General features: G+C 33.5%; 1 protein-coding gene across 6 annotated transcripts in view; it reads left to right on the forward strand.

Moving 5' to 3' along the window:
- The window catches only part of SSBP2 (single stranded DNA binding protein 2), a 314,744-nt gene that overhangs the window by 219,658 nt on the left and 75,830 nt on the right, over positions 1-19,256 (forward strand). For 3 of the 6 annotated variants that reach the window (XM_032276921.1, XM_032276946.1, XM_032276929.1), the window contains exon 5: positions 3,805-3,894. The exons of the other annotated variants lie outside the window; for them this stretch is intronic. In XM_032276921.1, coding sequence (XP_032132812.1) covers positions 3,805-3,894 — 90 coding nt within the window. The remainder of the gene's footprint in view (positions 1-3,804; positions 3,895-19,256) is intronic. 6 annotated transcript variants of the gene reach the window in all.

Consider the following 19,256-nt stretch of genomic DNA (forward strand, 5'->3'; position numbering starts at 1 on the left):
AACTCTTTAAGTTCATTTTAATATTTCCTTGGGAAAATAAATAATTGTTCCATACTTTAGTTGATTTGAGAACACCAGATTTAAAATACTGGATTTATAAAGTCAGTAAAATTATATTTGTGATTTGGGAAAATGAAAAAAGAAATAAGTAAAGTCACTCTCCAAAAAAAAATAATAATAAATAAACTTGAAATTTAGGACAGATGGCTAAGTAAATGCTTCAAGAGCAATTAGAAAATGCGTTATCTAGAAGTGCATGATGAAAAGCATGCAAATTGATCTGATAAAAGAAACAAAACACTTTTAATGATAATATTGTTATATCTGCCCTAAAGTCTTATGTATTCAGTTTAATTAGAGGAACTATTGAAAACCCATAGTATTTATATGTTTTTCTCTTTTAAGAGAGAGCTGTAATAAAAATCCACCCCTAAATAGTCATGGATATATTATATAGTAAAGGATTTTCCATGCTTCTCCAATGGGAATTCACATAAATTCAGTGAAACTAATGCTTACTAGTAGTGCTTACCATAATTAAACTGTTTGCTCTCCTTTTGTGATTTTGTCACAGCATCATAGAGTAATCATTACATGCTTTATGATTCAGGCCCAACAACAACTTTCTATGGATCATGGATAAATTTGACTCACAAGTTGGAAGTAAACTTGAGAGAAGTCTCAGAAATTTCAGCAACCTAACCCCAGAAATTTGATACTTCTTCCATCTAAATAAATTTCTAATTCCAAAAACTTCTTTCTTACCTTACAGTTTCAAAGCATGCATTATTTATTTGCTACTGTATATAGATTAGCAGATTAGGGAGTTTGAGAAATATACTCTTTTACAATGCAGGGAGTACCATTTAGTGAACCTCTGTAGTGTTTATTATCAGCATATGTTAATGATCAACAAAGTGTACCAATGAAATGGTACCCTAAGCTCAGTCCACGTAATACGGTAAAGAAGGGAATTATCCTTTGCCAATAAATCCCAGAAGAGTGAATGAATAATTTAGCTACAAAATGTGGTCCACAAAATGAAGTTTGGGCCAAAAATGCTGTGGACTAGTGCTTTGTATGGGGAGTACTGGATAATTACCGGTATTCAGCACACTTCACTTTGTGTCCTTAGGTCAAGGCTAGAAGTTACTATCATATCAGATAATTCATCATGCTGTATACAATAAATCATCTAGCTATAAAAATTCTTATTTTCAAGATACTTGTATTGTGCCTAAAGTATGAGTATTAAGAAAGAGGAACCTCCAAAAAATTATTGTGCCACTGTGAAGGAATAGGTACAGACTGTAAAAATTTGGTACATCTTGAAATGTAGGAAGGAAATTAGTTAGTAGTCACTGTAACTGGATTCATTCATTTGTTTGATTTGCTGATTGCTTGACTCTCCTACTTAAAATTGTAATTCTTAGCTATTTTACTGGGAATTCTCTATTCCCCATCCGTTTTTCTTCTTAGATCATGGATAAATATATTTGACTTGTTTTACTCATTGTCTTTCTTCCCTCACTAGGGGGCAAAGATTTTTTTTCCCATTATATTAACTGCTATATTACAAAGCGAAAAGTCCTTAACTACAAGAAGAGAAAATAAATTCAATATTATTATTGAATTTATTAAATAAGTTTAAAGGCATAAGATGAAAATTTGGAAGCCATTTTAAAGGTTTAACTTGCTTAAATCTTCATCCAAATGATTAATTTTGTTTTGCTTTTAAATAATAGCAGGAAAAGAAAACCCACAGGAAATACATATAATGAAGAACTTTGAAGAAAAACCTACCCACCTAGCATATGCTATACCTTCAAACAATGTAACCTGCCAAAAAAGAAAAAATATATAAGCAGTTAGTCAAATATTTAACTGTGAATTTTACATGTTTCTTTGCCAGCATCCTTACCTGTTGAATTTTAGTTCAGCTACAAATGAATACAAAAGTCTATTCCTATAAATAGGAAAAAAACATATTTTATATACTTCTTAAGCACTGGAATTGAGGGAGAAATTATATCTCTGAGCTCCACTAAAAACTTGCAATAATTCAGTAAATTCTGTTTCGTCACTTGGTACACATGCTCAGGGTTATAGTATACCTTTGAAAGTACAGGTGAGTGTGCTTTCCAAATTTGTCCTTTTTAATATGTCTTTTTATTGTAGAACAATTTTCTACTCTGCAGTTAATTAGAACAATAGTGATAGGCTATGTCTAGCTTTCATACTAAGAGCAACTTCTACATGACAGTAAATGTTAGCCTTAAATATATAGATAAAATGTTTCTTCCTAGATCTGGTCACAATATTTATTTAAAGTAAAAGAAGTTGTATTTAATGGTATTTTTTCTTCTTACTCTAACATTGTTGTATTAAAATTTTACACAAGTTTAGTTAAAATGCAAAAAAGCAATTTGCTTCTCATTTTTTAAAAACATGAGTGTTGCTATATAAAGCTCAATAGAGCAATAACTGATAAATGGTAGGTATTTCATTAATATACACTAATTGAAATTGCATGTTTTTTCTTAGAATAATAGATTAATATTTCATCATAAAAACTAAGAAATACTGTTTCTTCTTTTATATTCATATGCCTTATCAGAAGTTTAAAATTTTGACATTCATAGGTAAGCAACATTTCAGATAATCACATTTAAATCTAGACTTCTTCAGGAAATACTAAAATAATTTGCCTTAATTATTAATAACTGTCAGTACTTTAAACATATTTAGTATTTTTTTATCAATTTATATACTGGGAAATGTGTGCTACAAACATACTGAGATTTTACATCTTATAGTGGAATATTAATGCATGAATGAATACCCTGAAATGTAGGTTAAGCTAGCACAACAGATTCACTAGATACAGGATTTGCTTTGATTTTTCTTCATAGAAGAGCTGTTCAATTCAAACTGATCTATCTTCAGCATATTTCTGATCCCTTCTTGACTGCTTTTAGTATTTGTAATATGTCTAATCAGGTTGAAGTATGAAATCTATGATTGTAGAACAGTTGTGTGTATTACTGCCCAATGTAAGTATTAAATCTATAATCTTGATTTTATTACAAAGAGTCTAACCCAAAGTTTTTGATACTCTTATTTTATAAAATTCTAGGATTCCATGAAATAATTTGCAGGTGAAGTAGACTTTGAAGTTTTCAATTTGATTTTTTCCATAATTTATGTGAGACTATTTTCTCCAAATCTAATTTATTTCTCCTATTCAATCCCCTATTTACTTCTATGCCCTCACCACCCTATATATTTTGACTACCAGTTATGTGGTATATCAGAAAATGAATAATGTAAGTGTTGCCACCTATAGGCAGAAAATTAATTATACTTGTTTATGATATAAAAGCATAATCTAAAAAAAGAATTATTTTTGTCAACTCCTACAACCACCCACCATCTTTAAACTTTTTACCTATTTATTTACCTATTTGTTTTTGATGTTGCCATTTCAGGCGCCTGTGCCTTAAAATAAAGCATTTACAAAGCTTTTACTGTTTTTTCATAGTGCTAGTTGCATTTACTATATCATCAAAATATACCTAAAGTTCTTTGACTTCACAAAGTTTGAAGAGACTTGTTGAAACCAACTAATTTAAGTAGTCATATACTAAACTGTTATATCTCAGTTTACTTCTAGGATGGGGAAAATTACCAATATTTGTTCCCAGGAATGAAAAAGCATCCCTTCCTACAAGCTATTATCATTAGTCTTTGGTTTTGTGCCTTCTCTGTAATGATACAGGTTTGTTTCTCCTTTATTCTTTGCAGAGTGCTGCAGCAGCTCCCAGTCCAGTGCTAGGAAACATTCCCCCAGGAGATGGCATGCCAGTAGGTCCTGTACCACCAGGGTTCTTTCAGGTACTCAGAGAAACTCTGACTAGGAATGTTAAGGCATAGGAACTCCTGTTTGATTTTATTAAAGATATGAAGGAAGATGAGGCTATTTTAATTCTTAAGATAAACAATAATGTGTAGCTAACTCTTGATTATTCAGACTGGTTATCTATTATATCGCTTTCTTCTTATGTTTTATTTGTTGTTAGATTATATATTTATTTACTTAGTCATTTTGTTGTTCAATTAAGAAAGAAAAGGAGTTGAGAAATACAAATTGGCCCATTAAATTAATTGTGGTAAATATTTTGTGGGAGAACAGACTAAATATGAGGTTCTGGAAAGAGATGGATGTTTAACTGTATAAGCTATCCATATCCCTACAGACAGGATAATCAAGATTTGGCTGCACTTTCAAAATATAGCTAAATTATAATCTATTAATTTATCGAGAATTACAGGCTATATCAAAATATGTTTAAGAATTATCTCTGGGGCTTTTAAGCTGGAATTTGTATTGATATTATATAATATTTTAAGATCAGATTTCAAATATATGTGAGTATTCTTAAATTTTAACAAGACCAATTATTTTAGCAATGATGATAACAATTTTACAATGATAATACATTATTTAACTTATAAAAATTTTACAGCATCCACTTCTTAAATCTGACATTTTCTAACTCTAACCAAAATAAATTCTGAAATTTATTTTTAAATTAATAATAGTTAATTTTATAATACCCTTTGAAAAAATTAAGAACTTAGGAGCTAAGAACTAGAGTTGAAAAGCATTACAGGACCTAAGGTAATATGCTGTATTATTAATGAATTACATTAGGTACTTATAAACTAATTTGTCACTTCAGTTTTGTATTTTCAGAGTTTTTCATAGTCATTTGTTAGCTAATTCACACCATTATTGCAGGGTCATCAATATACTTATAAATGTGAAAATAAAGAAATAAAATTGTAAATAATTTTCCAAAGTATGTCAATTGAATCAAAAGGTCTTAGTTAAAACAGAGTTCTGACTCCAGACCTTTAGGACATGCTTATATGTTCAGCTACTCTGTATTAATACACAAGTAGTTCAGAAAAGTCTTCTTAGAGCTCACATTCTGTCATGGGGCCCCTTTCCTATAATCTAGAAATAGACTATAACTTGATTATTAATTAAACCACCATCATTTAAGATACTGATAATAAAAGTTAACACTTAACAACTGCTAACTATATACCATGCTTCATTCTAAATGCTTTACATATATAAACTGTAATCCTCACAATACCCCTAGATGTAAATAAAGTATGTATTATTATCATTCCCACTGTACAGATGGAGAAACCAAGGCATTGATAGCTAAGTGATTTACACAAAGTCAGAAGGTTATAGGGCTTGGATTCAAATCAAGGTAGTCTGGACTTTTGCCATCGAATTTATCTTTTAAAGCTTATAGTTGATTTTCATGAAATATTTCCAGTTCATTTTATTTTTTTCTTATTCCCTTATTTGTCTTGCCAAAGATGGGTAGGAGTTAATAGAGTAAATCAGAAGAATATATATTTCGTCAGAAGAGAGTTACTGAAAATCTCTACGAGACACTTTTGAAAGAGGGAGCAGGTTGGGGAGGAAGCCAGATTCTTTCATTCTAGGGTTAAGCCAAGATGTATAGATCCATACACTTTCATTTTCACATTTTGTGGAATGAACCATTCTCCCCTTACCTATCTTCTGTCTCAAAGTCTCAGTAAGAGCCATTGAAACAGCTTTTAGTTTTTCCAATGTGATAAATATTTTGAGTACTGCTATATGCCAGGCACTGGCATAGGCATCTAAAAATGAGCAGGTGTAGTGCGTACCTTCCTGAAGCTTACTGTATAGCCCGTAAGGCATTATTAAAAACAAATAACTATAGTAGAGTGAAATATGTGTGGTAAAAGAGTAAAGTTTAAAGTTCTGTGATGACCTAGATGAGAGAGCCATTAAATCTGTCTGAGTTGGAGATAAGAGAAGTATGGAAAACATTGTCCACCAAAGTAAGCAGAGGAATTACATTTCAGAAATTCAGAACAGTATAAGCAAAAGTGTGACTGCATCAAAATTATCTGTGCAGAGGTGTTCAGAATAATACATACAGAAGGTAAGGGGGAGGGTAGGCCGGAGTTCCAAGACATGAAATTGGAAAGATATGCTGTAGCATGGCACATGTTAAGAACTTGAGCCTATTCATTAGGAACCATCAGAGCTCTTTAGGAAGGGCAATGACCTGAATTCATACCATACAGTGGATTCAGGCTCTGTGAGCCACCTGTGGGAGGGTTGTGTACAAAATCCCTGCCCTCAAAAACCCCTACAATGTGATGAATGAGAGAAGAGGCCATTACAGTATAGAAAAAAAAAATGGCTATAGATAATGGGTGAAGTGTGGTCTTAGAGCAAATCAGAAGACCACCAAACCAAATCTTGGGAGATGCATAGTCAGAAAAGCATTATCAAAATAGTAAATGAAATCTAATTTGGCACTTAAGGATGAGTTACAAGTTGGGCAAAGGAAAAGAGGGGAAGAACTCTAGGAAGAAAGAAAGAATTTACAAAGACCCAGAGTGAAAAGAAGAGAGAGAGAGACCAAGGAAAACTGCAACTTAATTAGCTAAAGGGAGAGTAGCTGGTGATAAGGCTTGAGAGGGACTATAAGGGCCTTGTAGGTTAGTAGAGTTTGAACTTGATCCTAAAGGCAGTAGTAACTACTGGAGGACTTTAAGCAGGAGACAGACATGTTCATATTTGCATTTTTAGAAAAATCACTCCAGCTACATTGTGTAGACAGAATTGCAGAGGAACAAGTCTGAAGATAGGGAGATAATTTAGGAGTCTTTTACAGTACTCCAGTGAAATTTAATGATGGCCTTAACTACTAAGTATGGAGAGATGTGAATAGATTTGAGAGACAGATAAATGCAGGATAATGCAAAATAGGAGAATTCAAGGATAATATTCTTGTTTCTGGCCCTAATCTGGGCAGATGTAGGTACCATTTTCTGAGCTTAGAGACCACAAAATGTAAAATAGTTTTGAAGTGGGACAGATGAGGTTCCCATGAGTCCTCCAATTAAACATGTCTATTAAGCTGATAGATCTGTCCTAGGTTTGAGATTTAGGACAGTAATCTAAACTAGAGATAAAAATTGCAGGACCATATGATATTAAGGATACTTGAATCCTCAGGGGTAGATGAATTGTCCAAGGAGAAAGTACAGAATGAGAGGGTAAGAGAACATACAACTGAACTACAAAAAACACTAATATTTAAAAGATGAACAAAAGAATAAGCCATTATGAATGCAGCAGTGTTAGTAGGTTGGCTATGATAGCAGCTCAAGGAGGAGACTTTCTGAACTGATTCAAGATCAGTGGTAGTAGAATTAGAAAGGAATAAACAGTTCATAGTTATGTTTGATAGGCCTTAATTAACCAAAGTTAGGATAGAAGAGAGAGACAAGAATCAAGGATAATTCTGAGATTTCTATTTTGGGTCTCTGGATTAGTTTAGTGTCTTTATCTGAGTAATGAAAGACAGGAGATTGAAAAAGTTTCAGATATATTCGAATTTGATACACAAGTCATTCCTGTTAATCTAGGCAGAGTATTTCTGCTAATCCCAAGTACTTTTTTCCTCTATTCAACATTTAAATATGTCTCCCTAGAAATGCCTCTCTAAAATATTAAAAAACTCAAAGTATCAAAATTTTTAAAAAGACATGTGATATTACTATCTTTTGGTACCTATGATGATGGGATCAGATGACTCAAGCATGTCCTAAATATCAGCATTGGTTTCCTGCAGTTACTGAACTAGTGTGATTCTGGCCATAGTGTCAAAATACATATAGTTAATGAGGAGTAGCTGCCTTCCACGAATAGAAATAGCACCAGACAATAATAATTCAAATTCAGACTCCAGCTTCTAATCCAGTTCCAAAGAAATGTTGACTTCCAAGAGTGATCCAAATCTGGAGAAGCTGGAATGAGTATCAGTTCACAGTTCATAAACTCTAATACCCAAGATCAGGCACAATCCTGATTATTAGTTCAGTACAAGGCAAGGAGGAATGGAAGCAACTGGAAAAGAGCTGGGTGTGGCTCCTTCAAGTAACAAGGCCCAGAAGGCTGGCTAGGATAGAGACTCAGATTCTCCAAAAATCCAGACTCGAGTACCAGGGAATTCCTGGTTCAAAAGAGACTTAGACAAAAGAGTGCTAAATAGTTTTTCCAGCCTCTCCTGGTTGCAGCTACTAAATTCTGAAGGGTGATTACCTCCTATTGCCTTTGACCTTTTTAGATAATGAGAATATTTTATATTTATATTGTTAGTAAATGCAAAGCTTATTTGGAGATAGCTTGTATGGACTAGACCGAAAAAGGATCTCCCCTTTTAGAATTAGTGAATAAATAAAAGTAAAGAATAATAATTTATAATTAGCAAATCAGGCCCCAGCCTAAGTAGTTCTGAGCTCTACTTACTTTGTGATCATACTGTAAAAAATACATTGAAACATTTCTCCTAAATAGACAAACATACTCTTTTTTTTCCTGTTTACATTAAGAACAAGCTCCCGCTTCCATTACAAGAATAGACTTAAATTCGTTAGCAAGTGGAATGATCACAAACTCTGAACTTGTGAATCTGTAACAACTACATTTGAAAAATAGCAATGAATAAAACTCTAAATAATTATGGTATAACTTCATATACTTAATAAGTCCATTCTGGAAGACAGTCTTTAATGTCTATTTGTGACATTGTTCATATTTAAACTTTGATGTTTTTATTGAAATGAGAGAGCCTCTGTTGCTGAGTAGGAAACCAATTGAGTAAAATAAGTGGGACTAGTTGGACATGCAAAAGGAGATACCAATTTAGTAAAATAAAACCATTTAAAGTATGACATGTAGTTATTTACTTGGAGTCTGTTTTCAAATGAGTAATTTGTATAAGAAACCCTGTAAGTCCTCAAAGTGACACCGTGGAACTGATGAATGACTTAGAGAAGCTTTTTAAATTGGGAAGTCTTGCTGCTTGGGATCAGAGGGAAGAGAGGAGATGTGGCCATTGATCTAACAAAAGTTTGGCAGTGTTTGTAGAATAAAATACAGTATCTTGATATAGTGTGAATACTTATCTATTGTAGGCACCCAGAACTGAGTTTATACTCTAACTTTTATATCCCTGTCTTATTCAAAGATTTCATCGTATGCTAAGAAATTTGAGTTTATATGAAAAACATCAATTTGCTATTTATTCATTTTCATGGCTTTCATACAAAAAGATAGGCAAAGAGCTTTGATTTCTGCAGTATTGAAATAGGCAGCAGTATTCCTTAGACCAAGTGGATTTTCTTCTCACTTATGTATAATGATCAAAATAATTTACTATTAATAAAATGCACTAAATAACACAAAAATACTAATTCTTTTGTTTTAAAAAATTACATTATTAACTCTGTTACCTTGTACAGTTCTGTAATTTTATGGATAAGTAATAAGGAAGCTTCTGTTGTGAATTTACTATAACCTATAGAACATTAATGCAATGGACATTTCTTATTTTAACCAAAAAAATGTTGAGGATGGTAAAAATGTTTTTTCCTACTTTATGTTCTTTACCAGAAGAAAACTTTTAAGAAGGAAACTATAACTTCTTTATCACTCTAATAACTAAGTACATTCATATCCTTTATATAAAAACACAATATAATTTTTTAATAGGTGCTAATGTGGATAATATCTTTGAGTCTGTTACTAATCTGGGATATACCTGTAAATATCTAATTTTGAGCTCTGTATAGACCTTTGTTCTCTTTTATCATGTATTTTGATTTTCATCTTGATATATTTACTATATTTTAGTCTCTAGATCTTTAGTATTATTAGCTGAAACTGTTGAAAACTGATAATATGTTGATGTTGGGTTGTAAATTTAAGACTTTGACGTGGATAAGATTATAAATACATGTTAATGATAAAGGATACCAAGTAATTTAGTTTCAGACCAAGATGATCATTCATATTTTAAAATCTAAGTAGAATGAAACTCTGATAGAGTAAAAAATATGTGACAGCAGGTTTGTAAGTCATTTTTTGTTTGCAGGCCTAAAATTGGCAGCGGTAAAGCTGCCTTGCCATCTAGTGGTAGTTTGCAGATGTCTCCACTTGTTCAGGGCCTTTTTTCCAGAAGTTCTATTTTTAGCAAGGCTGCACTGTAGCAAGCTGACCTAATGCTTTGACATAGTAATAACGCAATAAGAAAAAAAAATAGTAAGAAATTTCCTCTTTTCTCCATGGTGGTATTATTGACTAGGAAAGGCTCAATATAAATGACATTCATAGAGCAACAAGGACAAAAATCTCAAAGTGTACAATATTTTTGATATTTTAAAAGAAAAAGAATCAAAACTGAGAAAAATAATTATTTAATCTAACACTCAAAACTGAAAAAGAAGACCAATAATAAATGGTTTTACAAGTCCTGGTTAAATGTTTTTGGGAGATAGATGTTTATTTTCAGAAATAAATTCTGCGTTTTGAAGATACCTTAATATCTATATTCATCTACTCTGCTATTCCTATTCAGCTTTCTAAACCAGCCATTTACATACATGTAGTTAAATGGTCTATATGCCTTCTCGATTTCCTTGTGTTTAAATTAGTCTTGGTATTACCTTGACTTCCAGTGGTTTGCGTTTATTCTTATCTTTCCTGACTATGGCTGTTTCAGAAATTAGTTTTAGAAAGTACTTTAAGCCAGGAGAAACTCCCTTTCCCTCTCAGAGAAGTTATAGATATCATCTTAGATTTTAGATAAATGAGCCAAAAGATTACTTGTTATATCCTTCTTAGTTTGAATGAGGAGGGTACTGAAAATCTCAAGTAGAATTAAGTTATTAGACTAGAATATCTAACAGCATTAATATATGTAGTTTTAAAAATTCAGACATTAGAAATAGTATTTCTCAGAATTAAATACACCCAGGATTTAGATAGTAGAGGTGAGGAAGGTGGCTTATTTATTAAAGCTCAAGAAATAAAAATTAAGTTCAATTTTCTTAAAAATATAATTCTGAATCTTTAAAGAACAGAGGTTCTAAATATTGAAAATAGAGCAAATCTTTCCCTGGTAGAAAGATAAAAGCAACTAAAAAAAATAAAGGTGCCTGACAGCTGCTGCCTTTGATAATGCTGTCTGTCCTGCAGTTGTGGTAATAGTTTTTCTGGCCTCAACTATTAGAACAAATTAAAACTGCTCAGCTTGAGTAACTAAGTAAGATTTTTAAAAATTGCATTTCAGGCAACTAAAGACCCTACAGCAGTAACTGGATGGATAGAGAGCAAAAGAAGGGAGTGCTGGGTATTCAGAGTCTACCTGGGTTTTCCAGTTAGAATCAAATGAAACACTTTCCTTTTAGAAACCCAATTTTTGTTGTTTACTTGTTTGCCAAACTGAGTATTTAGGAGAAACTTGGGTTGGTCGTTCTAGACCAGCATTTGGCTTTCCTTTCACTTTCATGCTACTCTTGCAAGCCAAATGTCCAAGGCATTTATGAAACAATAAAGCATCATAGTTTAAAATCACATCTGAGATAAGAGCCTAGCTATTGTTCAGATCATCTGAAATTTTAGTTTTTCTTTAGAAAATAGTATTGAAAATTCTTCCCAGAGTACTGTAGTTTTTATTAAAGTTTCTTGCTAATAAAATACATAGAGCAAATTGTAAATATGTAAAGCCTTTTTATAACACAATTTTAGTTTAGTTTTCTTTTAGTATTGGTTACAGAAACAAAAATGCTCCACATTCTTGGGGGAATTAAAGAAAAGGAACAGGTTATTAAGTATATTATCAAATACTTATTTAGATGGAATAGATTTGTCTTAAGCATACATTAGAAAGACTTTAGCTTTTTTAAAAAAGAATAACTTATTATTAGGTAGTATTCAGGAATACTTTGTCTAATGTTCTATGTCAGGGGTCAACAAAATTTTTCTGTGAAGGGCCAAATAGAAAATTGTTTGGGCTTTGCAGGCCACACGGTCTCTTGCAACCACTCAGCTTGATTGCACATAAAAGCAGCCATAGACACTATGTAAATTAATAAATTGAAGAGCATGGCTGTGTTTCAGTAAAACTTCATTTACAAAAAAACAGGTAGTTCACAAGATTTGGCCTGAGAGCCATAATTTCCCTATTTCTGTTCTACATGAATGTGGTAAGAGATACTCTATGAGAGATCAAAAGGAAGGACCAGCGTTTCTCTAAGGGGGTTCTGTGGACTATTGCAAGAGTCCTGGGAGCCACCCAACTCTTAGGGGACTAGAATTCTTGGGGTTAGGAAGTGTGGGGCCACAAATCCTTTGGTTTATGTTATGGTTTTCTTGTTTGTTTTGTTTTTAACAACTGAGTCTTACAAGCTAAAATTTGAGGATCACTGGCCAAGATTGACAGTGACATTTAGCAACAAATATTTATTGCCTGCCCCTGCACCGCCACTCATATCAGAGTCACTACAGTGAACAAGACAAATAGAAATTCTTGCCCTCATAGAACTTAGCTTACTAAGGGAAACAGTCGATAAGCAAAATAAATAATTATTTTAAAATATATGATATGTTAGTTGTGTTAAGAGTTAGGGAGAGAAATAAACAGAAAAGGAAAATAGGCAGTATTGCAAAAGTTTTGCATAGGGTGGCCAGAAAAGGGCTCATCCAAAAGATGTCATTTGAGTAAAGACCTGAAGGACAGGAGGAAATAAACCATGTAATATCTGGGGGAAAAGTGCTCTAGGTTAAGGGACAACCAGGTGCAAAGGCCTCCAGTTCAAAGCATGACCAGTTTTTTCAAGGGACAATAAGGTAGTCTGGGTAGATAAAGTAGAGCATCAGCTGGGGAGAATTGCTAGATATGAAGTCATAGATAACAGAAATCCAAGTCAAGTAGAACCTTGCAGGTTATTGCAGGGACTTTGGATTTTCCTCTGAGTGGTGGGTTTTAACAGCATTCTGGCTGCACATAGAGATTCGTCTGTTGGAATAAAGTGTGGAAACAAGGAGTGCAGTTTGCATGTCATTTCAAAAATTTGACAAGATTATTATACCACCAAGGAGGTAGCAGTGGTGAGAAGTGATTCGATTATATATTTTGATACTAGAGCCAACAGATTTTTTTTACTTTTATTTTAGATTCAGGGGTACATGTGCTGGTTTGTTGTATAGGTAAACTCGTGTCACAGGGGTTTGTTGTACAGATTTTTGTCACCCAGGTACTAAGCCTGATACCCAATATTTATTTTTCTGGTATTTTTCCTCCTTCTACCTTTCACCCTCTAGTAGGACCAAGTATCTGTTCTTCTCTGTTTGTGTCCATGAGTTCTGATCATTTGTAAGGGAGAATATGTGGTGTTTGTTTTTCTGTTCCTGCATTAGTTTGATAAGGATAATGGCCTCCAGCTCCATCCATGTTCCTGGAATAGACATGACCTGATTCTTTCTTTTTAATGGCTGCATAATATTTCATGGTGTGTATATACCACATTTTCTTTATCCAGTCTGTCATTAATGGGCATTTAGGTTGATTACATGTTTTTGCTATTGTGAACAGTGCTGCTATGAACATGCAAGTATGTGAGTCTTTATGGTAGACTGGTTTATATTCCTTTGGGTATATAACCAATAATGGGATTGCTGGGTTAAATAGTAGTTCTGTTTTAAGCTCTTTGAGGAATTACCATACTGCTTTCCATGATGGTTGAACTAATTTACACTTCCACCATCAGTGTATAAGTGTTCCTTTTTCTCTGCAACCTCTCCAGCATCTGTTATTTTTTGACATTTTAATAATAGCCATTCTGACTGTTGTGAGATGGTATCTCATTGTGGTTTTGATTCGCATTTCTCTAATGATCAGTGATGAGCTTTTTCTTCATATGCTTACTGGCCACATGTATGTCTTCCTCTGAAAAGTGTCTGTCCACATCCTTTGCCCACTTTTCAATGGAGTTGTTTTTTCTTGTGATCTTGTTTAAATGCTTTATATTAATAGATGCTGGTGGATATTAGACCTTTGTCAGATGCATAGTTTGCAAATATTTTCTTTCATTCTATAGGTTGTCTGTTTACTCTGTTGATAGTTTCTTCTGCTGTACAGAAGTTCTTATGTTTAATTAGATGTCATTTGTCGATTTTGAGCCAACAGATTTTGATGATGTGTTGGTGAGATAAAAAGGATGAATGCAAAGCTTTTGTCCTGTTCAGTTGGAAGAATGGAGTTGATGTTTACTGATGTGTGTGACACTTCATGAGGAGGTGTGAGATGGAATATCAGAAGCTTAATTGTGAACTTGTTAAGATTGTGATAGCTGTTACACATGCAAGAGGCTTTGAGTAGGTAACAAGATGTGAGAGGCTGGACTTTGGGGTTTGAGGCTTGAACTAGAGATATAATTCTGAGAGTCACTAGCATATGGATTCTAGTTGAAGCTATGAGCCTAGATGACATCAACAAGCTAGTGAGCATAGATGGAAACAAGAAGCTGTGCAATGATGGATCCCAGGACACTCTAAGAAATTAGGAAAATGAAGAGGAGCCAGCCAGAAAAGAGCAGCCCTTGAGATAGGAAGATAACCAGGCAAGGAAGTATGCTGGAAGCCAAATGAGGAAAATGCTTTGAGGAGGGGAATGGTGATCAGATGTGTCCAGTACTGCTCAGAGGTCAAATTAGTTAATGGCTTATAGCTGACCATTGGATTTAACAACAAGGAGGTCATTAGTGGCCTTGTTCAATGCAGCGTTGGGGGTGAAAGCCTCATAAAAGTGAATCTAGGTTAAGCTTAGAAAAGAGAAATTGGAGGCAATGAGTATGGCCAACTCAAGGAATTTTGCTTTAAATGAAAGTGAAAAATTAGGCAGTAGCTGGAGGGAGAAGTCAAGGGAGGTCAGAGAAATGCCACTAGGAGTGAAGTGTTGGCTATTATAAACTATTTTGAGGAACAAAGAAAAGCAGCCCTGTTGGCAACTGTGAGAAAAGAGTATCTGCTTTTGCCGTTCTCCCAAGCATTCGGGTACCATTTTGAGTATAAGGAGTAACACCAGGGAATAGAGTAATTGAATACCCTTTGTGCACAGTAAGATGCTTATCAAAAAAGAGTAAAGTATAATTAATTACTTAGAATGCCTGCAAATGTAAATAATACCTGCTGTATGTCATTTTTATATTTCTATAAATAATCTCTGACATCAAAAATACCTTTGACATCCATTTGAATTTTTATCAATTATGTATATATATTTATTTTAATATGCATACATTTCAAAATCCATGTTTTGTGTGTGTGTGTGTGTGTATATATATATATATATTTTTTTTTTTTTTTTTGAGATGGAGTCTCTCTCTGTCACCCAGGCTGGAGTGCGATCTCAGCTCACTGCAACATCTGTCTTCCGGGTTCAAGCAGTTCTTCTACCTCAGCCTCCCAAGGAGCTGGGATTACAGGTGCCTGCCACCACGCCCAGCTAGTTTTGAACTCCTGACCTCAGGTGATTTGCCTGCCTCAGTCACCCAAAGTGCTGGGATTACAGGTGTGATATATACAGCACTTTGGGAGGCTGAGGCGGGCAGATCAGCTGAGGTCAGGAGTTCGAGACCATCCTGGCCAACATGATGAAACCCCGTTTCTATTGAAAATAGAAAAATTAGCAGGGCGTGGTGGCATGTGCCTATAGTCCCAGCTACCCTGGAGACTGAGGTAGGAGAATCGCTGGAACCTGGGAGGTGGAGTTTGCAGTAAGCCGAGATCATGCCACTATACTCCAGCCTGGCAACAGAGTGGGACTTGGTCTCAAAAAAAAAAAAATAAATAAATAAAAATCTGTTTTATAGAAATACCATATTACATAGTTCAGATATGAGTTGAGTAGCTTTTAAGTATAAACTTCATGTTTATAAGTAGGTAACCAAATGAATATAAGAGTATTTTTTCATTCCTAAAGAAGTAAAAACATGTATATAACCTGCCAGTTATATCAGAAGAGATAGTTCAGATATGAGTTGAGTAGCTTTAAACATAAGCTTCATGTTTATAAGTAAGTTACCAAATGAATATGAGAGTACTTTTTTCATTTCTAAAGAAGTAAAAACACACATGTAACCAGCCAGTTATATCAGAAGACCAAGCCCATAGGCCAGTTTTTTTTTTAACAAATGCTGTTATCTCTGCATGGGAATTTGAAAGGACCACCACTTAATCAGTAGAAACTTCCCCAGCAGGTCAAGATATCAGAAACTTAAGAACAAAATGCCGTGCTTTTGTTGTAGTAATACATTTAAATAAATTGAAGTACCTATCTTCCATATTTTCATCTGGAGCAAGATTACATGAAAGTAGGGAAAAGGGAGGCAAGAGGAATATTTTTGCATTATTTAATGAAAAAGTAAGGTGATTTTTAAAAAATACTGTTTTAGCCTATTTTTAATTAAGTCAGCCTGATATTTTATCCTAAATTATAAATCTCAAATCTTTTTTTTCTTACTCAAACTATTATTTTTTAAAATATGGGAGGCCAGGCACGGCAGCTCAGGCCTTTGGGAGGCGTAATCCCAGCACTTCAGGAGGGCTGGCAGATCACGAGGTCAGGAGATCGAGACCATCCTGGCTAACACGGTGAAACCCCATCTCTACTAAAAATACAAAAAATTAGCCAGGCGTGGTGGCACGTGCTTTTGTTCCAAGCTACTCGGGAGGCTGAGGCAGGAGAATTGTTTGAACTCGGGTGTCAGAGGTTGTAGTGAGCCGAGATTGTGCCACTGCACTTTAGCCTAGGTGACAGAGCGAGACTCCGTATCAAAAAAAAAAAGAATTAATCTGTCATTGTCTTTTTAATCAGTAGTAGGAGACAGCACAGGAGCATAGTAGTTCCAGATACTTGTCTCACACTGTATTTTTCTGAATATACATGGATTTAAACAAACTATTTAAAGTTGTTATAGAATATTATTAAAACATTTATAGTTTATTAGACCAGCAGACAGCTTAGTCCCCCATTCACAATCCCAATGTCTGTTGCAACACACCTTTATCCAATGAGTACATGGTAGAGAAGACTTGAGAAAAGGTCTCATCTTCAAAAGGTTCATAATGTAAGTGACCAGTATTGATGCTTAGACTAAATCCATGTAGAAGAATCAGCTTGTTTGGAACCCTGCTCTATTGGGTTAGCCTTGCCAAAATAACACCAGAGAAACTGGATCTGTCATTACTTTATAGTTATTTTATGTGAGTTATTTTAATTAAGTGCTGATGATAGAATATCTAAGATGTATGGAAGATAAAGTACATACTTATGCTTATCAGCAGAATATGCCAACATAAGTATGTCATCTTGTGAGCTAAATTAGTTTAGTACTAGTTGGAATTAAAATGTGTTAATCAAGAATGTCTTATCCACTGGGGTGTCAGTAATGTCTGATGGAGATGTTCATGAAAAACAGCAAGGAAACTAAACAAATTATGATATAGAATTATAAAGTAACTTTGACAAAATTCATTTGATGTATAATTTATGCATCATTACTTTTCTACAGAAAATGTATGAAGTATCTCATGGAATTATAAAATTAAAAATATGTGAACATTCTTAAATGAAACATGGCTGAAATAAGGATGTCGCAATACTCTGTAGTGATTTTTCAAAGTAATATTCTCAATATTATTTATTTAATACTTGTTGATAACACATGACTTCAAGAGAGTTAACACATTTAAGTTTTAAGAAATGATTTGCTTGTAAGTAAAATGTAGAATAGCAACATGCAAAATAGAAATCTATAAAGAGAAAATCATATATGGTAAAGAGAATTAACTAAAGAAAAAGGGCACATCATGAATAATAAGCACTACTTTTTTAAGGAATGTTTATGCTTTTGGTTAAATCTTACAGTAAATGTATTTTTATTACTTTTGCAGAACTATGAATAAATAATTTTACACAGTCATTTTTATCATTTTCTAAAATTGTGTTTTAGATTCTAGAATAATTTTTATGTCATGGAATTCTGTCTTCCTATATCTGTTTCAAACAGTGCATAGGAAATATCAGAGGAAAGATTAAATCTGTCTAAACCCACGTTTACACAGGTCCAAGTAAGATCAATTTGTTATTTATGTACATAATATAATTACTGAAGATCACCCATATTCTTCTAGGCTCTATTTCACTTTGTACCTTGTGTTTTTACCTAAATGTTGAAGGAAGAAAATCACTTTTTTGGCAAATAACCATTTTCTTACAGGTTTTTAATCTAAAGATGGTTATATGCTAAAGACAATATGATATTAAGAAAGCATAAGGTTTTATATTTTTACTTAAATGCTGAGACTTTTCTTAATGGAAAGAAAACATTTCAACTAAAATGTGTTGTTTCTGAGACATGAAGATTATAGCATTTATAATATATTTCAGCCTATAAGTTTAGGATCCATGTATAAACATGGCCCTTTATAAGACACACCTGAGAGGCTAACTGCTATTAGAATTGTTAGCAGTTCTTGTGACTGGTGTATGCTTTATTAAAAGATCAATGTTACCACACTTTTCTCGAAAAATTGTATATAAATTAACCTGATATCCTTTTATGCCAAATGATTCTTACTAAATACTGCTATTCTGTAAAATTACCTAAGACTAATTATTTTCAACCCTGTCACCCCAGAAATAGTAAGAGAAACCTGAAAGCAGGAGGAGAGAATGAAAGGCCATATTAGTAATCTAAATTATAAATTCTTTTGTGTATTGTTAATATGGATATTTGGGGTCCCCAACTTGTTGTTCGTTACTTACTTTTATTAGGGCCTCTGGAAGATATAATGTATCGTATTTAAGCAAGCAAGATTTCCTCCTCTAGATATACTTTATAAGCATTTTCTCATTACACAACCCCACGTCAACAGATACTGCCTATTTTTAACAAGAAAAATAAATTGGTCAGGTGAGATTTTATATAAGAGGACCAAGCTTTATTATATCTTTTGTGGGGTTTTAGTCTTCTATTAGGGTTGTTCATCCCTTGGTCAATGAGCCAGCTACTGAACCAACCAAATATTTACTGAACATTTGCTTCATACATTCTCTCTTAGAATGTGCTGGCTGCTTTCTTTCCTTCATGAACACATTATAATGAACAACTTTGTTATAATGATGATATTTAATACAGTACCCATTGACCACCATTCTCTACCCATCCTCTACTATTCCCTTAAAAACACAAATAAATGGACTAAAGACTACATATATTATCAAAACTCTACCAAAAATGTTCAAGAAAAGAGATAGAGC

Source organism: Sapajus apella, unplaced genomic scaffold (genome assembly GCF_009761245.1).
Source record: "Sapajus apella isolate SASKATOON/1434 unplaced genomic scaffold, GSC_monkey_1.0 scaffold1, whole genome shotgun sequence".
Classification (NCBI taxonomy): Eukaryota; Metazoa; Chordata; class Mammalia; order Primates; family Cebidae; genus Sapajus; species Sapajus apella.